This window comes from Salvia hispanica, chromosome 5 (assembly GCF_023119035.1).
Source record: "Salvia hispanica cultivar TCC Black 2014 chromosome 5, UniMelb_Shisp_WGS_1.0, whole genome shotgun sequence".
Lineage (NCBI taxonomy): Eukaryota > Viridiplantae > Streptophyta > Magnoliopsida > Lamiales > Lamiaceae > Salvia > Salvia hispanica.
In genome coordinates this window covers 10,737,262-10,758,818 of record NC_062969.1, presented here as the reverse complement: position 1 = coordinate 10,758,818, position 21,557 = coordinate 10,737,262, and the positions used below count along the sequence as shown (strand labels likewise).

The window sequence follows — 21,557 nt, the reverse complement described above, 5'->3', positions numbered from 1 at the left end:
CCTCGTCAGTGGAACGACGACCTTATCGATGGATCCCTTAATAAGGGCTCAAACTTAACTTTTCTTTACCAAGAATGCAAGGGCCAGAGAAGAATATTTGCATATATAAATATGGTCACTACTACAAACTAGTAATATATCTCCTAATGATAAACACAAGAATCAGACTTGATCATACTAAGTGGCTTGCCCAAATGGTTACCTCTAAGGCTAACTTCACACATAACTTTTCTGTAGAACTTGGGCTTCACCAGTCTTCCTAAGATGTATGCCCTCGATCTTATTACAAAGCTTAGGTTCAGTGGCACCGACATGTCGTCCACACGCCCCTTAGCAACATCCAGAGCCGCTATCCCTCCATAGAGGGGCACCTGCCGCCCCTGAACCACTGCAATCACTTTCCTTTCACTCTTCCTCGACTGATAGAACTTCGCCATCTGCTCCTCAAAATTATCACAAACACGAACCACTTAGTAGTTTTCGATTAATTTTGAGCATTGTCACAAATAAGGTAGCATTAAGTTTTCCCACTCTTTCTAATATTAAGACCATACTAGTATATGGACATACACAACTTTTTGCCGTAGTTTCTAGAAATGGAAACTAATCGACCACCTGCGAAATGACACATCGAACGCAAGAACAATACAAAACAGTTAAGAGCTGCATGTCACTATTTCATAACCAATTCAGCCATGGACACACCACATTGCCATGAAAGCTAGCATTAAAAACAGCATCCACACAAACGCGTGCCCTAGCTAATCTCATGTCGATAAAGTACGAGAGTGAAACAAGGGACGAGGGCAACTCACATGGCCGGACGCGAGCTTGAGGTCGAAGTAGTGAAGCTCGAGGGGGGTGGAGGTGACGTGGACGCCAAAGAAGGTGGCTGGATTGCGATAGAAGATCTTGACCGTCGAATTCAAGGTGAGCATATCCGTTGGTACCCCACTGGCATCCATCCCAGCTTGTACATAAAAATTCTCAAACAAAATGTTCTGTCCACACCATATCATCACACTACTCAGTTTTCAATAAATGGATACACACTGAAACAGACCTTTGCAGTTGGTGATAGTAACATATCAGCACCAATCCTTATCACTTAGTATACTGAATTATTTTGATGCTTCCAACAAAATTAAATTCTACTCACATTATTCCAAAATTGTAAAATCCAATCTATTCACATCATTACAATTCAATCATGTATCTGAAGCAGTATTTTTAGTTCAAAATTTGTAGACTTGATGTGCCCCTTTTTCAAGTTAGGGTTACCAAAAAAAAGGGTGTTCCATTGCTTTTAACCAGTGGAGTAAAAATCCTTTCTTTACGCTTCTCCACTTATGAAAAGCTATTGACCGTTGGAACTACTCATATAACCCACTATACACAATATGAGAACTCGGAGAGCGAGTTAACTCAGTAAGGTCAAGTAACGACAAGAGACCAAAACACCAAACAACAACAACAAACAAACAAACACAAAAAGTGAATCTTGACACAATTTCTTGCTTCTTTTCAAGCATTCGAGGTCCACATTCACCGATCACGCATTCTTGCTCCAAAAACAGTAGACAAACTCGAAATCTAAACTAACCTTAACAAGAATCTTGGGCTTGTAAGCAAAACTCGCCGCCCAAAGAATCAAAGAGAAAATGGTGAACAGCACCACAAATGAGAGCAGAAAGCACGCCACGTAGAACCTCACCTGCAAATCAAAATTAAGCGAAATGGAAAATTAGTTTACTAATTCACATTTAATTGAAAGACAATTGACAAAGATCTCATTTTTTTCACCTGGCCGCCGTCCTCTCTCTCATCCTCACCCTCTCCCTCCTCGCCGCCTTCCGCCTCCGGGCCGTCGTCGTCGTACTTGAGGTGCATTCGGCGCCAGCCGGAGGAGTGGCGGGGGTTCTTGAGGGAGGCGGAGAAGCGGGAGGTGGAGGACTCGCGGGAGTGGTGGATGGGGGAGCAGTGGTAGTGGAAGTGGTGGTGGGCGGGGGAGGCGAAGGGGCTGGAGCCGTACGACATCTTCTCGAGGTCGTGGTGAGAGTGGGAAGGGCTCTGCACGTAGTAGAGGGGCCGCGGCGGCGAGGAGGCGTCGAGGCTCGTCACCTCGGAGTCGGATTTTACGTGCATTGCTACGCCCATTCAAGAGAGGGAGAGAGAGATGATTTGAATTGTTGTCTTCTGTTTTAATACGCTTTTTTAGAAAGTGGAAATAAATGTTTTTTGTGTTTGGATAATTTGATGGGTTTGTTTGTCTCTAAATGTTTGCGTGTGAATTCAAATAGTACTACTATATTTCTATTATCTAATCTTATGATATATTTATATTCTACACAATTGCTGAAATTTAAATTGTAATTATATGATTTTATACATTGAATTTAAATTTTCTTTGAAATTATTGAAATCTCGATTATAGTAGTACTAGTAGTATAATTTTGCTAACAAAATGTATTCAAGCTTAATTTAATGCTGACAAAGCCATTTCAAAATAAGATCTTTGATCGATTATTTTGGTTTTTAATATTGAGTTCGTCGACAACCTACACTACATTTTATACGTCACATCTCCATTTTCATCATATCATGACGCCTATGACCCATACTCTGCTTCAATAAATTTAATTTTTTAATTATCATTTACTACTAGTACTATTTTATAAAATTAAATAACACTATAAAATTTGAATTAAAAAATTTGTAAATAATACATCCTCATTCCTAAGGCTAAATTACTTGCAATATGTATATTACATTTCGGGTCTCAACTTACTCCTATCATTTCTTCTTTTGATAAAAATTTATTTTTTCTTTTAGTTTACTAGTATATTAGTACTTCGGATCTTTTTTACTCTACTAGTAATATTTTATTTTCCTTATACTACTTTATTCTGTCACTAATATTTAAATATCAATTTTTAATTTTGTACTTAATAGAAAATTAGACTTCAAGTATCTTAGAGCGAGGGAGTAGATAATTTAAATTAAAATTTAGATTAATATATACTAGTTTTAATAAAATTTTATTAATATAATAGCTTAATAGATGATGATGCATAATTATTAATTGTGCAATATAAAATCAAACTTATGAACAATTCAAGATTTTATGCTATTACTTTTTGATTACATACATATATTTAGGAGTATATGTCTCACTTATATATTACTCCTTCCGTTCCATAGTAACAAAGTCTTCCGTTCCATAGTAACAAAGTCATTTTGTCATTTTGGTACGTTCCATACTAATAGAGTCATTTCTCTTTTTAGTAAAAGTCAATACATTTTTCCACACCTACTTTACTTTTTCTTACCTTTTTCATTTTCCACTTTACTATCTCTTTACTTAATTCACCTAACACAAATTTTCTTAATCTTCGTGCCGAAAAAAACGCCTCCATTACTATGGAACGGAGGGAATATTAGTTTTATATTCCCTCCGTTCCATAGTAGTAATAGAGTCATTTTGTCATTTTAGTACGTTCCATAGTAATAGAGTCATTTCTCTTTTTAGTAAAAGTCAACACATTTTTCCACACCTACTTTACTATCTCTTACTTTTTTCTCTCTTTATCTCTCTACCTTTTTCATTTTTCACTTTATTCTCTTTTTACTTAACTCATCTAAGAGCATCCTTAACCCTGACCCGGATTTGGGCCGCAAATCCCCTCCACGTCATCATTCCCTCAAATTAGGGGTTTCAGGCCACAACTCCATTAACACCGCAGGCCACAACTCGGGCCACAACTCAGGCCACAACTATTCATTTCACAACATATTTTAATCGTAAAATAGAATACGTTGAACAATTAAAACCGGGAAAATTCATTGTTCAGTCAGAAAATAGGAAATGAAAATTACAAATCCTAGAAAAAAAAAATTACCAATACTAGAGAAAGAAAATTACCAAACCTAGAAAAAAGAAAATTACAAATCCTAGAAAAAAGAACTACTTTTTCTTCATTTGTGCGCGAAGGTATTCGATCATCTCACGGTGCAATTCGAGCTCGTACTCCGACATTCTCGAGGTATCCCTCGATGTCAACTCCGTCAGCTGGCCCATCCGCAACGTAGTACTCATATCCGACATAGAGTCTGATATCTTGTCCAATGAAGGATTGGGTGGCGGCGGCGGCATAGCGGAGTAGCTCGCAGTTGCCTTCCCCTTTGCTTTCCTCTTTGCCACCTTTGTGCCTATCGAACGGCTTACAGTACCAGGAGATGAGAGGAAGAAGTCATCGTTTGTCACGTTGAGGTCGATTGGCGGACCTCCTCCGCTCGAAGTGTAGTGTCCGGCGGCGACTTTGGTTCTCTTCGCCGCCGCTTCAGCCCCACCAGTGTACTTCGGGCTCTTCTCGACAAGCTTCCAAACGTTGAAGTACTTGAAGTGCTTCTTCCCGTCAGCGAAGTAATCTGCCTTGGCCTTGTCCACAAGGTCCATCTCGCTGTGCCCGCTCGGCCACATCCGGACTACGTTAGTCCACTTGCCATTCCACTTGTTAATCTCCTTCTGCACCCGACCCCAATGCTTGCGTAGCTTCACGTAGGTACGCTCAAACGAGCCTTCGGGTCGACCAGCGTTGTACTTATCCGCAATCCGCTGCCAGAACGCTTTGCCGCTTTGCTGGTTGCCGATCACAGTGTCCTTGGAGACGTCGACATAGTTCTTGGCTAGCCACATTGTCTCCTGCGGGCTGTACTTCTTCGGCCCATCCTCATCGGCAACCTTGCCCTTGCCCCTCTGTGGAGCTGGCTCCATATCGCTGATATTGTACTCATCAGTGCTAACTGGCGATTCCATGTCCACATTGGTAGGCAGCCCGGGACTAGGCGTTGCATTTGGATCGGGTGTCGGCGGCACTTGCCAGTTCTGGGAGTTCACGAAATCGTCCATCTGGCGTTGGTCGCTGTTAAACCAATCCATAGAACTCAAAAAGTCTTGAAATGCTAGAGGATTGAGAGTGAGAGTTTGTGTGGAAGAGTTGCAAAAAATGAGCAAATATAGTGTATAAATAGAAAAACAAAAAATAAATAAATAAAAAATTGAAATTTCGTGGGGACTTGCGGCCCGGCCCGAACGCAATTAACGTCGGGACGGGCCGCATCCGCTGCGGCACGGGCACGCATAACACCGGCCGGGACGTGACTCGGGAGCGGCCCCGGGACGCAACTGCGTCCTCGGGACTGTCCCGGGCCGGGACGCACGGTGCTCCAATGCTGTTCTCGGGCCGAGACTCGCGATTTGCGGCCCGGCCCACCTGCGTTATTGATAGCTAACACAATTTTCTTAATCTCCGTGCCGAAAAGAAACGTCTTCATTTCTATGGAACAGAGGAAGTAATAAAATGTGAATGAAATAAGTTGGTGGAATATTGAGCCTACTTATCATTTACGATAAAAAATGAAATAGGACTCGCATTGTTGGACGGACCGAAATGGCTAAACATGACTCTTATTGTGGGACGAAGAGAGTAATTCATTCCACGAGAAGTTTGTAATTTTCGCAGTTATTTCATCCATAGTATTTTTGGCTAAATATGTAATGATTTGACACCTAATTTTAAACATGTGGAAATGTTATACTCCCTCCATCCACAAAAAATAGGACACATTTACCATTTTTGGCCGTCTACAAAAAATAAACTACATTCATTTATAGAAAGTTTTCAACAAATAATAACCATACACATCATTCCACTAACATTACTTCTCACTTACTTTTTCTTCTTTTCTCTTACTTTTTTCTCTTATCTCTTACTTTACCAATGTTACATTAAAACCTGTGTCATACACCAATTGCCCTATTTTTTGTGGACAGAGGGAATAAATGTTATCTCTCTTTGAGCAAATAGAATTCACTTCGGATCCGTTGGGCAAATGACCGTCTTTTGAAATATGGGCCACTTCAAATATATATAAGCCTTCAGCTAAGTAATACCCCATACGATACGGATGGTCGTTGACAGTGAAATCGATGGTTGGGCCTTTACCCTTGTAGCGCTAGTTGAAGAGATGCGATGAGTTTAGGACGTTGATATCGTTGTTTGACCCAACCACCGAAGTAAGAATGTCGGATCTAGAGTCGTTGGTCAACGATGGCTTCGAGGACCATCGTCGAGTGCATGCGTTTGTACTTACTTGTGAACTGGCTTCTCCACGTGGTCAGACAATTGTTCCACGCACAGTGCATACAATCTATGCTCCCCAACAATCTAGGAAATTTGTGCGTCCTATCGCGCAAATAAGCAGGGACTTGCAATCAACAACATTCGGCTTTCGCGAATAAGTGTTGCCGAAAGCACCCACAACTACCTTGCGGCTTGCACAACTTCTTTAGACACTCGCCTCCAGTTGTGTCAGTGACGTGGAGATACTCGTCGAAGATAACTGTCGCATCTACGTATGCCAACTGCCTAATTGCAGTCATGCATTTATGCAATGTCAATCAGCATGACCTACCGACCTGACACGCCCGACGCGTAGAGCGGGCGGGAGATCGGCTGAGGCAGTGCAATAGGGACGATCACCCGACCAATCGTGCATGAATAATTCCTAATTGTAGTTTGATAAGCAACAAGGAAGGGGAGTAGTTATGCATGACTAGTACCCTAATAAATTTCTTACATGGTGTGGGTGGTCTGTGGATGGGGTTCTGAATGTCAGATACCGTGAGGCGCCCAACGTTATCGGGCATTGTGAAAGTTTAAAGACATCTGCGACCAAAAGATTAAAAAGTGCGTTAAAAAGTGGAGCTATAATTTTATTATCCACGAAAATACGGCTTTTGAGCTAGATTCCATTTTTTTCTGAAATAGGAGTATACTATACATATAAAAATTTATCATCAAAATTCATTAATGATAACATAACAAATAAGCAGCTTATTGTGCATATGGTTAATGATTAGGGATTCTGTGTTCTAATAGCTGATTAGTGTATTAAGTCGCTTATGCTTATTTAATTACTTTGTTCTTTAATTCTGGGGCTGCGGGAATGGTTTGCAAAACGACTACCTGAATATTTTTAACAAAACTAAAATATTATAAACAACATTTTTTTTTTAATATGGTTTCTAAACCGTAAGCCGCACTCTGTTTATTTTACCATACTCACTTTTACTGGGGCTACGGAAAATGGTTTGCAAATGATTAAATAAAATGTTACTCCTGCAACTTTTTCTATTTTTTAATTAATATGGTTTCTAGGTTTGTTTTAAAATGACAACAACTCTTAAAGTGACACTGTTACACTACGTATCCTGTAATATTATAAACGCTACACAGTAATAGCCTAAACGCTAAACAACAATTTCTAGCGTATTGGATATTAATGGCTGAGAAAAAATTGTTGTAAATTACTATCTAGTGTATTGGATATTGATGGCCAAGAAACTTTACCCTTGAGCATTTTTTATAATTGTCACATGGCAGCCGATTATTCATCCACGGGTACAAATGATTAACTATAAATGGTGATATGGTGGTATTTTAAAAGGTATTCTCATTTTAAAGCTCCCTCGATTTCTAAGCTTAATTTCACATAACAAATTACATGGAGTAAAGAGAGAAAAAGATACACGCGCGAATCGAATTTTTTTGAGGCTGATCCCTTTGAGAGAGTGAAATAAAAATCCACCACAAAACTACGTTTCTTGTTTTCGTATTATTGGGCTTAACTTGATTAATCGGCCCATAGGAGAGCGATGAGGCCCAAAATAGAGGTATTTGAATACTATAATTTTTTTAATAAAAACATATTTAATTATTCATAATTATAATTGAATAAACGAATTACGACAAAACCAACAAAGATGCAAGAGTCAATTTTTTCCCGTTAAATTAACGATCAATAACGGTTTCTCATATATCTCCACAGTGACTCAAACTATTAATATGTTAGACAAGAAGAAACGTATTACAGACTAAATTATGTTTAGTAAGTTTTTAATAGCGTCATTTCAAATTTCTTACCTGCACACCGGAAAATGGAGGCAAGACATTAGCTTTCCGCAGGGAACTGCTCTAAATAGGTTATTTGTGTTAGTTTCAGATAATTCATTCATTTAATTATAACTATCGGTCTATAGAAGAAAAAATTAAGTAGTAAATGTTTGTGATTCGAAGTGTAAGAGTAAAAATGTATACACATGCATTGGGCTAACTGCTAAGACAGTTGTAGAACTAGGTGGAGTAAAGATATACGCACTTGTTTGGCCCAGTATTCGTTTGTGATTCAAATAACATATTTAAATACTATCCCATGTTTTATTTATTAGAATAGTTATCAAATATTACGATTTTAACATCATAATATTCATTTTCTATTCAAAATTATTTGATAATGATGTACTCTATAACATTCAATAAAATATTTGTTTATCAAAGATTAAAATAAAAGTAATTATAGAGAAACACAGATTAAATACGTGGAACTTGGGAGATTGGTCGCTTTACATTTGCAGATTAGTTTAGTGATGTGCCACTTTATGGACTTGAGAACAACTCTTTTTCTTTATTTTGTTATTCAAAACTTTTGAATTTATGGCCTACATTTGGAATTTGGATTTAGGTGTCTGGAACTTCGAATCATGCAATTATCGTGTTACCTTATGCTCTATCCGTCCGCCATTATGAGTCTTAGTTCATGACAACACAGATTTTAAAAATTGTTAAGAATATGGGTGAAAAGAAGTTAGTGGAATATGAGTCTCACTTGTATATACTCCGTATTAGTTTTACATGAAATATGAGTGGAAATAGTTAGTGGAATATGAGACCCTATTACTATTTATAGTAAAAGTGAATCGAGACTTCTATTCGTGGACAAACTAAAATGGATAAAAGAGACTTCTGTTCGCAGACGGAGAGAATATTATTATATGTTTATTACGTAAACATGTTGGGTATAGTTTCATGTATTATTCAACTATTTTAAAATTTTCTCCTTTAAAATTGAGAATCAAATATTCGAAATGTATTTTTATACTCCATTTATCTTATGTTACTCGCACTTTTTATTATAAGCCGTAAATTTGGGATTGGTTTTTTGGTATACTTAAATTAGTAATTTAAGTGTAGTGAGAAATCATTTTACGAGAAAGCACATAATTAACTTGAATAAGTATAATGAACCGAATATTTAGGTGGACTTGCAACTTAAAATAATATATTTAAATTGCAGTTTTTTGTTTCTAAAAATTATTCAAATATTAATTGATTTCCATGTCAATCCCATGATGATAAATGTTTTAATTATATACATTCATCACGTCAATTAAATGTTTAAGTGAACTCCAAGGATACACTAACATCTAAAATGAGATAGATATTTAGTTCCAATAGTACTCAAAAATCAATTCTATTTTCATTTTCTGAGAAAAAAATACCTATCTTTAGGTTTACATTAAACCAAAATCTAAAAGTTTTTCAAATTTTGTGAGTAAGAAAGACATGCATAATATAGAGAATATTTTTTTAAGTTTGAATTTAACGGAAATGATTAGAATAAAATTAATATTTAATATGAAATTTATGCTAAAATAGATTTGAGTTTAGTGCAATGGTTGGAGGTGCTATAATTAAGATACGAAAACGTACAAATACAAATGTTCATAGAGTATTTTAAATGGAAAGAAAAGTCAGCAAAAAAACTGGACAAAGCATAAGATATATAGCCACCGAGATTTAAGAAAGTTCCATACTTCCATGCTTCAGCTTATATTATATACATATATTAATTGAGATATAACCTCCATGATAATTATAAAATGCAAGTTGAAATACAAGTCAAATTAAGAATATAATAGTAGTATATCTTATCAATGTACAAGTTGTCAAACGCGTAACCCCAAATCCCAATCGTCTCACTGCTGATTGATTATATTTTACTACTACCATTCTGTCCAATAAACAATAGTATAATCTTACTAGTATTTTTATATTTATTTTTAGGGTGGTCTCACTATTTATTAATACATGAAATTATTAATTTTCCTCTACAACATAAAATAATACTCCTAGGGTCAAAGCGAAAACAAATCTTATATCAAAATTAAATTGAGAGGTGATTCATTAGATCAAAATATAATACTCCCTCCGTCCCTAAAAATTTGTCATTTATTTCTATTTTCGTCCGTCTCCAAAAATTTGTCGCCTTTTACTTTTTATCAATTTTGGTAGTGTTACATTCCACTAACTTTGTCTCACTCACATTTTAATACTATAAAACTAATATATAAAAATAGGACATAAATTCCATTAACTTTTTACTATATTTCTTAAAACTCATTTTCACTTTGGTAGTAAATCCCATATTCCACTAACTCACATTTTAATATAAAACTATTATATAGTAGTAGGTAGAACTAGCAGTATTCATTAACATTTTCAAACCACTTTCTATTACTCCATCTTTCTATAAAGAATATGCATTTTGGGTTTGACACAAATTTTAACGTAAAATGGGTAAAACAAGAGAGAAGTAGAGAGAAAAAGTAATAAAAGTATTTTTAGTGGAGAATGAGTACCACCTGAGAGTAAAGAGTTTCAAAATTAGAAAGTGTATATTCTTGTGGGATAGAGGGAGTATCATATTTGGTAGTAGACCTCGCATTCTACTAAATCATCCGTCCGCCAATAAATGTCTCATTTTTTTCTTTTTCATATATCCGTCAATGAATGTCTCATTTCATTTTTATCATATTTGGTAAGTGGACCTTATAATCTACTAACTCATTCTACTCACATTTTAATATAAAACCAATATATAAAAGTAGGTCACACATTCCACTAACTTTTGTATCCACTTTACTACATAAAGTCAAACAATTTCCTAAATTACGTACCGGTCAATTATGCATTTAATCATGGACAGAGAGAGTATATAAAAATAGGACCTACTTCCACTAACTTTTTCAAACCAAATTTTATTATATTTCTTAAAACTTGTGTCATATTATATGGTGACGAATTATTAGAGAGGGAGGGAATACTATAAAATAGGATTAAAGTGAAAACAAATCTTGTACTTGTGATTCAATAGATCAAAATATATATAGATAGTGGAAATTTAATTATTTCTTGTTCATTATCTACACACTGATAGGACATTTTGGGATAAAATGCAACTGACTTACGATTCTAAAATATACTCCAACATATTTTTTCAGGATTATATACAATGCACATATGTACAAAAAAATCAAGAGCCCCTATCATAGGAGTGCACGAAACCCCCTAATGAAATAAAATAAAATGTAACAATATTTTAAAAAATATCACACATAAAATTAAAATGAGAAGTCTCCTGTGAAATCGCTTCACTTCTAGTGTAGATGTGTCCAGATATTCGAGTAACATATTTGTCATTTTATTTTATGTGCAATATATGTGATTGGATAATGTTTTAAATCTGAATTCTGTTGAATCTGAAATATAAGTTGAGTAATAGTATATGTTAAACACTCCCATAACCAAATGACTATAAATAAAAAGTTGGGAAACCAACAAAAGCTACAAACTTATAACTGTAAAAGCCTAACAAATTTAGATAAAATCCACATGCAAATTCCGTGTGCCCCGTCTATGATCACGGACGCGCTAGATTTCCAGCTATAAGCCCAAATATATATAACAATTAGGAAAATCAAAATAAATACTAAATAAACAAATGGAAATTACATATTGATTTCACACTGATACATGTGACTTTGACGCGTACGATACCATATCATCTTAGTCAACTCTTTACATTACAATTCGCGTTCAATAATGAGTTTTGGTAATTAATTCAATTGAGATATTAAACGTATATGATTAAATTGTTTCGATGCATAATATTCACATGCCAAATTATAATGTCTGAAAAAGAAAGTGAATCTTGATCACGTCACACCATTTTCGAAACTAGGAATTCGATCTATAATTACCAAAACTAATACTAAAAGGTGTATTCATATCTTGACATTAATTAAGATTATTAATTAATGTGTATTTACTAAAATATTATTGTTTTTGGCATTGTAGATTTCGTTATGGTGCGTGGAATTAGAAATGAAATAATCCAACACGGGAGGTATAGCTATGCAATAAACTATTGTACGTTGTGCAAAGGTATTTGTACAATTGGGACGTGGGGTATGGGTTTTGGTGGTCTAAACCCACCGCTACGCTATCTATTTCTTGACGCCTTTTGTTTGTTGATTTCACACACATTACATTTTCAACTCGTCTACTAATGCCATTCTGTTTCCAGTTCATCTCCATTCATAATTTAACTTCTTTCTCATCCTCCTATTTATATCAACCCTTCACAAATCCAACCTCACAACCCTCAACTTTGGTTCCTTCATTCATTCATTACGATTGTAAACAAGTCCTTGTAAAAAATGTTGCATATCCTGGTTTTGATTCTGTGTGTGGTCGGAGGCGTGAGAGCCGAGGATCCTTACAGATTCTTCACTTGGAACATCACTTACGGTGACATTTACCCTTTAGGTGTTCGACAACAGGTGTGTATATATCTACATTTATGCATAACAATATCTTGTACATTGCTTTGATCTTATTTTTGTCAAAAAATCACCTCTTTTATGTTCGTGTCGTGTATTATCATGCGAACTGCACATATAGACCTGCCTTTATCTAAAAAATGAAAAATATATCGTCGTTATTACGCATGATGTCGTGCTCCATTTGAAAAATGGTTATATGTGGTCGCTAAATATTGCACTAGTGTGCCATTGCATGACTATTCGAGAAAGGGTGAAATAAACTGTTTATGCATGTATTCATATGTGCGGATATAAATATTTAACTTTTATTTAAATTTTTCATTTTCAGGGGATTTTGATAAATGGGCAATTTCCAGGACCTGATATCTATTCAGTCACAAACGATAACATTATAATCAACGTTTTCAACAATTTGCCAGAGCCATTCCTCCTCTCATGGTAAGTTAGTAACAATTTAATAAAATATTTTTTTTTAGTTTTAATCTTTATAAATTAAAACTATTTTTATAGCAATCGTGATACACATAACGTGGAATAAATTGTAAGTATAATGTAGTCCGTTTGTTATATGCAATTTAAATTGATTATTTCAACAGCACGCCTTTAATTTAATATCAATAATTACTCTCAAGTGTGAAAGTGGGCTGTCTAATTAGGCATGCAAGTTGCATAAATTATTAATTTATAGTTAACCTTTGTAGGACTGCGCGTTACGTAAAGAATGTGCTTTGTCACAATCTAAGTCTTAATGCTTTTAATATATAGTACTAATATAGGCATCTCTCTCTCTAAGTTTGCTAAAATATAATTAAGGGCTGCGCGTTACATGTATTAATATAGACCTCTTAATATACATAAAGTAAAAACTACTCCGTACATAAAATTAATTTGCTTTTATCACAATTAAGTCTAACCAACTGCATTTTTAGCTTGGTCGTGCTTATTTGATGATCACACACACTTGAAAGATTTTCACTATAAAAATAAACTTAAAATGCATGCACGTTACACTGATCCCCAAACTAAAGTCAATTAAATAAAATAAATAATTTTGAAATAATGTTAATTACAATTGCACACCTTGTGATATTCCTACTGTGGAGTCAGGAGTGGGGTCCAGCAACGGAAGAACTCGTTCCAAGACGGAGTATACGGGACAACATGTCCGATCCCTCCGGGCAAGAACTTCACCTACACAATGCAAATGAAAGATCAAATCGGCAGCTTCTACTACTTCCCATCTCTCGCTTTCCACAAAGCCGCCGGTGGATTTGGCGCCATCCGCATCCTCAGCCGCCCCAGAATCCCCGTCCCCTTCCCCGAACCCCACGCCGACTACACGATCCTTATCGGCGATTGGTACAAAGCCAACCACAAGGTCTCATAATCTTAATATTTTGCATCATGCATTCTTGTATTTGGAGTTGCAATTACTTAACTTCCATCCTCCAAAATGGCAGGTGTTGCAGTCGGTTCTAGACTCTGGGAAAATGCTCGCTTTCCCAGACGCCCTTCTCATCAATGGGAACGCTGGAAACAACACAAAGTTTACGCTCGAACAAGGTACGCCTAAATTGAGTTTTACATATTAAGTAAGTTTGAGTTTTAAATTGGAGACGTCCTAAAATAATAAATTGAGATATTACTCCTAAACAAGACTTTTTATTAATTATGCAGGGAAAACATACAGGCTGAGAATATCAAATGTGGGATTGAGAAACTCACTGAATTTCAGAATCCAAGGGCACAGCATGAAGCTGGTTGAAGTGGAAGGCACGCACACAGTGCAGACCATGCTGTCCTCGCTGGACGTCCACGTAGGCCAGTCCTACTCCGTCCTCGTCACCGCCGACCAGCCCCCTCAAGACTACCACATTGCCGTCTCCACCCGCTTCTCCTCCCCCGTCCTCACCTCCACCGCCGTCCTCCACTACTCCACCTCCCGAACCCCTGCCTCCGGCCCTCTTCCCCCCGCCCCTGAAGACGTTCAATGGTCCCTCAACCAGGCCCGTTCCATCAGGTCATACATATGGGTGCTATTTTTTTTAACTACAACCAAAATTTACAATATATTTTTCTGCGTCCGCCCTTTCTAACAGGACTAATCTGACGGCGAGTGGACCGAGGCCGAATCCGCAAGGATCATACCACTACGGCCAAATCAACGTATCGAGGACTATTAGGGTAGGCAACACACCCGGCTTGCTCAACGGCAAGCAGCGCTATGCTGTGAACGGCGTGTCTTTTGTGGCAGCCGACACGCCCCTCAAGCTGGCGGACTACTTCAACATCGACGGGGTGTTCCGCGTCGGGAGCATCCCGGACTCCCCTCCCGTCTCGCGAGACATCCGCAACGACACGGCAGTGATGGGAGCTGACTACAGAGCCTTTGTTGAGATTGTGTTTGAGAACAGAGAAAACATCTTGCAGAGCTGGCATCTTGATGGATACTCTTTCTTTGTAGTAGGGTAAGCTCCCTATTAACTCATCTCATTTCTTTTGCCACATTTATTTAACTTAAGATCAATTACACTATGAAAAAGGAGATTCTCATTTATTTTTGCACATTTTTTGCAGGATGGATGCAGGTTCTTGGACACCAGATAGCAAGAAACAGTACAATCTTCAAGATGCTGTTTTCCGCTCTACAATACAGGTTAGAATATTCTATAATCCAGATTCATAATGTGCCATTTTTAGTACTATAAACTAAGGTTATTTGTTACATAAACATTCATCTAATTGAGTGAAATCATAGTCTTACTTAACCTATCTCATTGCATTTGTAATCTATTCGATTCCCTGTTTGGACTTGTTTGTACTGTTTCATTGTATTTTTACCTTACAAGATTTTGCATTTTAGCATATGGGACTTATATATTTGGAACTGTTTCAACGCAGGTTTATCCCAAGTCTTGGACAGCAATCTATGTTGCACTAGACAATGTAGGAATGTGGAACCTTAGGTCTGAGTACTGGGCTCGACAGTACCTCGGACAGCAGTTTTATCTCCGTGTCTATACACCGGTCAAGTCCACCAGAGACGAGTATCTCATTCCTTCCAACGCCCTTCTCTGTGGGAGAGCTGCCGGCAGAAGCTAGTACATAGTAATGCCACTTGTATAACCTTAAAAGTATAGCTTCAAAATGCACCTACTCACAGTCTCATTCTTTGTATTTCTTCAAAATAAGTCATGTAAGAAAAAGCTATATAAGTTTGAAATATTCCATTCTTTAATTATCATGTTTCATGTTGTGTAGTGTATCAATTCTTGAATTCACAATCGAGTAGTTTTCTCTGTACATCTTCAAAATAAGTTATGTAATGTAAGAAAATGTTACATATGTATGTAATCTTTCATTCTTTTTAGTCCTAATACTAGCAAGAGAAATATGTCGTCTACAACGTGCTAAAATTCGTATTGCTCGACAGAAAACAGACATCATATTTCACGACACAACAGAAGATACAGCATAGTACGACAAAAACTGAATGAATCAGTACACTCATACATATGCACTTGAAATCGAAAAGAGAAACTAGAGTTCATCATCTATAGGCTACATCACCAGAACCCTACTGGGCATGCCTGCTTAAGTCCCTCTCATTCCCGGGATCCATTTGCACGAGAAGATCCCCACTCCTTTTCTGGATATCTAACACGTGATTTGGCTCTGCGAGGAATTCTAGGATCTGCCAAGAAACAGAAGTAGCTCATTAAAATTTTCCGATTTCTTTTGTAATGGGCGCTGTTCTACTAACATGATCAAAAGAGCAGATGATGTACCATCTTCATTGTTGGCCTCCTAGAAGACGAATGCAAGAGACACAGGCGTGCTACGATCATCATGGCTTTCATCTCATCATCATTGTACTCTTCGTTTAGGCTGGGATCAATAAGGCGTTCGTATACACCACATGTCAGCAGAGACCTTGCCTGTAATTTTCGTCAGCAGTCTTGATAAGGTGATAAAAAAAATTGAACATGTTGGCTCAAAATTCAATTTAATTACCCAAAGAATTAGACTTGCTTCATTTGATGCTTGATTTGTTCTAGTAGCTTCTTTCCCAGTTATCAGTTCCAACAGCAAAATCCCATAAGCATACACATCTACCTTCTCATCAACTTTGCCATACATTATGTACTCCGGGGCTAAGTATCTGAACGTCTCGACTACATGAGCCGGCCTTCTGTATGTAGTGGATCGACTGGCTGACGACAGATTGACTATTGCAGCTCCAAAATCAGACAGCTGGAAAACCAAAACCAAAGTACTTACAAAGATAAACTATAGAGAACTTTTCCCTTTTGTTTTGAAGAAACTTTAGTCTTAAAAAAGAAATATCACAATGTTCAAGTATACTGTAAATCTTACTAGTGGCCTTCCATCTTCTTGAAGGAGGATATTTGATGAGTTGATATCAGTATGTATAATCGAAGGATGGCATGAATGAAGGTACTCCAACGCCTTAGCCACACCAAGTGCAACTTGCATTCTCTCACACCATTTCAACTGGTCAAGCTTTTGCTTGAGGCTTGAATCGCTTAAGCTGTAAACGACTGCACGCATTTCTTTACAGTTACAATATCCAAGGATTTGAACTATGTTTTCATGATTCAAGCCACTCAAAACCTCCTCTTCTCGAAGAAAAACTTCTTCAGCCTCATGGGAGCCCGAGTCTCCGAGAACCTTCACTGTCACTGCCTGGCCGTTTCCAAGAACCCCCTTATAGAGCCGACTGTTTGGACCTTCCCCAATCAACATATCAGCACCAAAACTTCCCGTAGCATGCTTGAGTTCTTTGTACGTGAAGCACCTGTCACGGCCTCTCATTTCCACAATGACCGATCTTTGGAACAATGTTGGAGACAAATTTCCACTCTGGGATTGCTCTGAAGTTGAAGGTGCTGTTGATGAGGATGGCATGGACCAAGATTTCCTGACTTGAGGCCTGGACATATGTGGATCGGAGCTGCTGGATTCTGATAAAGACGACACAAATGTTCGACAAACTCTGGAGCTGGATCCTTGCTGTGAGGTCCCCATCTGTTGTAATATGACTTTCCCTCCACTGCCCATTATCAGAAGCTTGCACGTAGGAGGCAAAGCTTTCAGGCATTTGGCAACAGTTGTACTTTCCGGGCTGCTTAAATAAAACCGTTAGAACGTAGTGTGGTTTGGGTGGTTGAGTTGGTGGTGGTGGAGAGTAAGAAAATTACCAGCCGCTGCTGCATCCAACAGCAAGGATAGTTGCAAATGTTACTCTAACTTGGTGTGCTAGCTCTGCTATATAGCAGCTTCCACTACAAATCTTGACTTCAAAATCCACCTTATTACAACATAAAATGAATCAAACAAATATGTCTAAAACTTTCACTATGAACAAGAAGCAAAGAAAAGATTCCAACCTGCTTTGATTTGCAGATATCTTCATACATGTGGAATGTATTGGCATCAAAGGCATCATCTTGGTGCTGCTGAACATGAACTGCAAGCACGCTGTCCCCACGCACAACGACCAACTGGAGCAACCTCAACAAAACTTGTCTACTGCAAGTATCAGATTTCAAGCCAACAATGATTCTTCTTCTTCTGCTCACTGACTTGCTCCCGAGCCGCCCCAGAATCCCTCGAGTCATTCTCAAGTTTCCATCCATAACACGCAGTCGATATTTCTGCTAAAAACAACCATCCCATTGCAGGAAATATCACTTCAGCTCTAGACTAGGCTTGAAAATCTGCCAAACTGCTGTGAGATTTTTCAAATTAGGGAGAGCTGATATTGATAACTGTGGACCCTATGCTTAAATTTGCTGTTGGTTTAAGCATTTAGTGTGATGTCTGGCTGGAAATTGATAACATAAAAAACAAGTAATGCAGCTAACTGCCTTCACTGAAATTGAATAAATCATAACTTCTGTAGTGAAATTAAATAAATTAGCATGCAAACACCGTCTTCTTCTCTAGATTCCTCCATTATTGTTAGGCACGACCATTATTGTTGTCCTTGATAGCCAAACGACAGGGGACTTTCATTAATGATCCAGCCCAAACACCCAAAACCACATTGTTTCGAAGCTCTCTTCACGACACTACCCAACACGACATGATACAAGCACGTTAGAGGAGCACCAGTGGAAGGGATCAAAGGATGAGGCAAGACCACAACAGCAAACTTATTTATTGATCTCGACCTTTGGGGCTGAGTTCAATTGGTTGTATACACAACAGTTTTCACATAATGCTGAAATAATTGCATCTGCACAGGCACAGCATCCGCATAACTGTGAAAACTGTATCACTTAACTCTCTCTCTCTCTCTCTCTCTCTCTCTCTCACACACACACACACACAGGAAGTGGAAATGCAAGTTGATGTAGTAGTAGATACAAACAGACAATCTCTTTCAAGAGAAGTAGCTAATTTTACAAATAAACCACGCAGACAAATTCTGTAAAGCAAGAGGTCAATTGGGATGCATTCACATAAACATACATGGTTGTATTTAAAATGGTTTTTACATAGTTCGCTTTATTATCTCAATCTACTGCATCGAGCTGAGATGGAACACTGCAAATTTGGTGGAGGAGGTGGAGGCGGCCCAAGCTGTCTCGCATAGTCATCAACATACTCACACAGATATGAAACATCAGCTTATTTGCACAAGTCCCAGAGAAAACTCATTGGGCTTCTAATGAAAAGACACGCCTACGCCTTCTCAGCTACCTGCACATTCAGATCGAGCAAGAGTAAGTTGCAGTAATTTTATTTAGCATTAACATCTAGGGTAACACAAAGGCTCGAAAAAAGACACCGTATTTACTATTTAGGCACTCAACACATAAGTGGGATTTTTCTGTTCTTCATGACAAGCCAACCAATGCAATAAGATAAAAGAAATCCCAATACATGATACAACAATTTTTCATCTAAGAACTTTCCTTTATTGAAGGCAATACTCCAATTGTAACTCCAAAACTAATTTGTTCAGATGAAGCATCTTATCCAAAGTTGTGTAATATAATACACACAGCAGCAAAAATACAATTTCTTAAAACGGTTTGTTCAGGCTTGTGATTCAAGTAGTGAAACAAAATCACTGTGTTTAATCACGAAAGCATTTCAAATTTATCATTACACACTCATTACTCAAGGCAACTTTTAATCATTTATTTGTCTAACCACATTCAAACATGAGAATACATTTAACTTTAACAAGGATAAACTTCATGAGAATAAACATAACATCAGAACAAGGATTTGGCATATAATTAAATAATTAACTGACCATGACAATTCCACCCAAAACAACTAGAATCATTCAATTACAAATTTACAGTTAACATTCCTAATAACTTGTTCTCATCCACATGCAATAGAAATCTAGCTAAAGATAACATGCGTATAAATCTTGCAATTATTGCAATCTCATTTTCAAGTAAAATTGGTTTTCACCTGGTTAAGAGGGTTGTCAGGAGATTTCTTCCAGAGTTTCCAAATCATATCCTTGTATTGAGTGTGCGTTAGACCCGGCTTCTCCGCTTTCAACTTTGGGAGCTCAGCTTCTTCAAAAGCCTGCAGACATAAACAACACATCAAAACGTAAACAAAGAATAGCTCAACTCAGTAGGCTATGATCAACTTCAAAAACCACATATTGCTGTAACAATGCAATATGAGCTTATATTAGCTCAAACAACCAATTCCCCTCAAACACCACTCAGAAAAAGAACATAATTACCTTATTTCCATTCAAATCACATATCTAAAGCAGTTAATTCGGCTGAATTCAGAATTCTAACTCTTAAGTCTAATTCCAATTCGAATAATCATACAAATAAAAAAAACCACAAATCAATCATGCTAATCCGGCCAAAATAAGAATCACTCTAAATCTGATTCAAATCGGCATTCAAATCAAGAGAATTCACCAATCAACCCTACCTTAAACGAGGCCTTGAGCCTCTTCTCCGGATGTTTGTCCACCGGCAAACTATCCACAATAGTCATCCGCGCAAGCGCTTCATCAACCGACCTCGCCTCGATAATCGAATCATCGCGATTGGTGTTCTCCACGCTCACCATCCTTTCGTACTCCTCCTCCTTCGCCGTCCGGCTCTGCTTCCTCTTATCCTCCTCCGCGCGACGCTGCAACGCCGCCTGCTCCTGCTCCCTCCGACGGATCAGCTCCGCCTCCGTCACCTTCGGCAGGGGCACCCCGACCCTATTCGCCTTCTTATCCGGCTTGGTGAGGCTCTTCTCCAGCTCCTTCTCCTCCAGCTCCGCCAATCGGCGCGCCTCGGCTTTCCGCGCGTTCGCCTCGGCTCGTTTCTCGGCTTCCTCCTCCCGCTTCTTCGCCGCTTTCGGCTTATTTGCCTCGGCTTCCCGCCAGTACTGCTCTTCCTTCTCCTTCTCCACGCGCTCCTTCCGCTCAGACTCGGTTGCGCTCCTCCGTGCCCTAGCTGCTTCGGCTTTGCTGTTCACACCCATTTTCTTCGGCATTTTCGACGATTAAACCTGCTTTTCACAACAAAATTTCGACAAATTTGTGCCAATCTATCAGATGATTATTTTGATTGGAAATTAGGAATTGCGATTCGAATCGGATTGAACCGAACGCATATAAGAATATCGACTACGGATCAGAATTTGGGGTAATAAATATTTCCACGATGTTTTAATTGATGTTTTAATTGAGTATAAAATATTTTAAATTAACAAATACTTTCTTCGTCCCAGTTTTATAGTCACTTTTTGCCATAAAAGTCCGTTCCACGTTTATAGTCATATTTAGAATTTGCCATATTTGAACATCAAATTTTACCCCATTATTCACTAAAATTACACTCAAATGTCATTATCAGGACAAAAATAAATCACAAAATAAATCAAAAACATAAAATCCCTTAACCCCACCCCCAACTCCCCCAACCCCCCATTTGACTTTCACTTCTCTCTCACTCCACCTACCCGTCTCTCTCTATTCCTAATCTAAGGAACCCTAATCGGCTCCTACTATATTCGCCGA

The 21,557-nt window shown here is 37.8% G+C and overlaps 5 protein-coding genes across 7 annotated transcripts; 1 reads left to right on the top strand and 4 right to left on the bottom strand.

Moving 5' to 3' along the window:
* Window positions 1-81: 81 nt before the first annotated feature.
* LOC125190575 lies at window positions 82-2,210 on the bottom strand. The gene is made up of 4 exons (XM_048087905.1): window positions 1,804-2,210; window positions 1,604-1,714; window positions 816-1,001; window positions 82-437 (listed from the first exon to the last, which is right to left on the bottom strand). The coding sequence occupies exons 1-4, from the start codon at window positions 2,155-2,157 to the stop codon at window positions 144-146; spliced, it is 945 nt and encodes a 314-aa protein (XP_047943862.1). The 5' UTR covers window positions 2,158-2,210; the 3' UTR covers window positions 82-143.
* Window positions 2,211-3,964: 1,754 nt separating this feature from the next.
* On the bottom strand, window positions 3,965-4,939 carry LOC125189394. The gene has a single exon (XM_048086676.1). The coding sequence runs from the start codon at window positions 4,937-4,939 to the stop codon at window positions 3,965-3,967; it is 975 nt and encodes a 324-aa protein (XP_047942633.1).
* Window positions 4,940-12,302: 7,363 nt separating this feature from the next.
* On the top strand, window positions 12,303-15,764 carry LOC125187406 (L-ascorbate oxidase homolog). Its single transcript, XM_048083994.1, has 8 exons — window positions 12,303-12,523; window positions 12,855-12,964; window positions 13,634-13,904; window positions 13,987-14,089; window positions 14,204-14,546; window positions 14,626-14,994; window positions 15,104-15,182; window positions 15,428-15,764. Exons 1-8 carry the CDS (start codon window positions 12,401-12,403, stop codon window positions 15,626-15,628), a joined length of 1,599 nt encoding a protein of 532 aa, XP_047939951.1. The 5' UTR covers window positions 12,303-12,400; the 3' UTR covers window positions 15,629-15,764.
* Window positions 15,765-15,952: 188 nt separating this feature from the next.
* LOC125187405 (probable serine/threonine-protein kinase PBL21) lies at window positions 15,953-18,330 on the bottom strand. 3 transcript variants are annotated; one of them, XM_048083991.1, is made up of 6 exons: window positions 17,938-18,330; window positions 17,749-17,858; window positions 16,904-17,675; window positions 16,541-16,780; window positions 16,315-16,464; window positions 15,953-16,220 (listed from the first exon to the last, which is right to left on the bottom strand). In XM_048083991.1, the coding sequence occupies exons 1-6, from the start codon at window positions 18,184-18,186 to the stop codon at window positions 16,104-16,106; spliced, it is 1,638 nt and encodes a 545-aa protein (XP_047939948.1). In that variant the 5' UTR covers window positions 18,187-18,330; the 3' UTR covers window positions 15,953-16,103. The 3 variants fall into 3 exon arrangements, with proteins under 3 accessions (XP_047939948.1, XP_047939949.1, XP_047939950.1); XM_048083992.1 differs by having other exon boundaries at window positions 16,904-17,672; XM_048083993.1 differs by having other exon boundaries at window positions 16,904-17,672; window positions 17,749-17,840.
* A 564-nt stretch (window positions 18,331-18,894) lies between these two features.
* On the bottom strand, window positions 18,895-21,176 carry LOC125187407 (coiled-coil domain-containing protein 124). Its single transcript, XM_048083995.1, has 3 exons — window positions 20,474-21,176; window positions 19,985-20,104; window positions 18,895-19,255 (listed from the first exon to the last, which is right to left on the bottom strand). Exons 1-3 carry the CDS (start codon window positions 21,029-21,031, stop codon window positions 19,238-19,240), a joined length of 696 nt encoding a protein of 231 aa, XP_047939952.1. The 5' UTR covers window positions 21,032-21,176; the 3' UTR covers window positions 18,895-19,237.
* Between the last annotated feature and the right edge of the window lie 381 nt (window positions 21,177-21,557).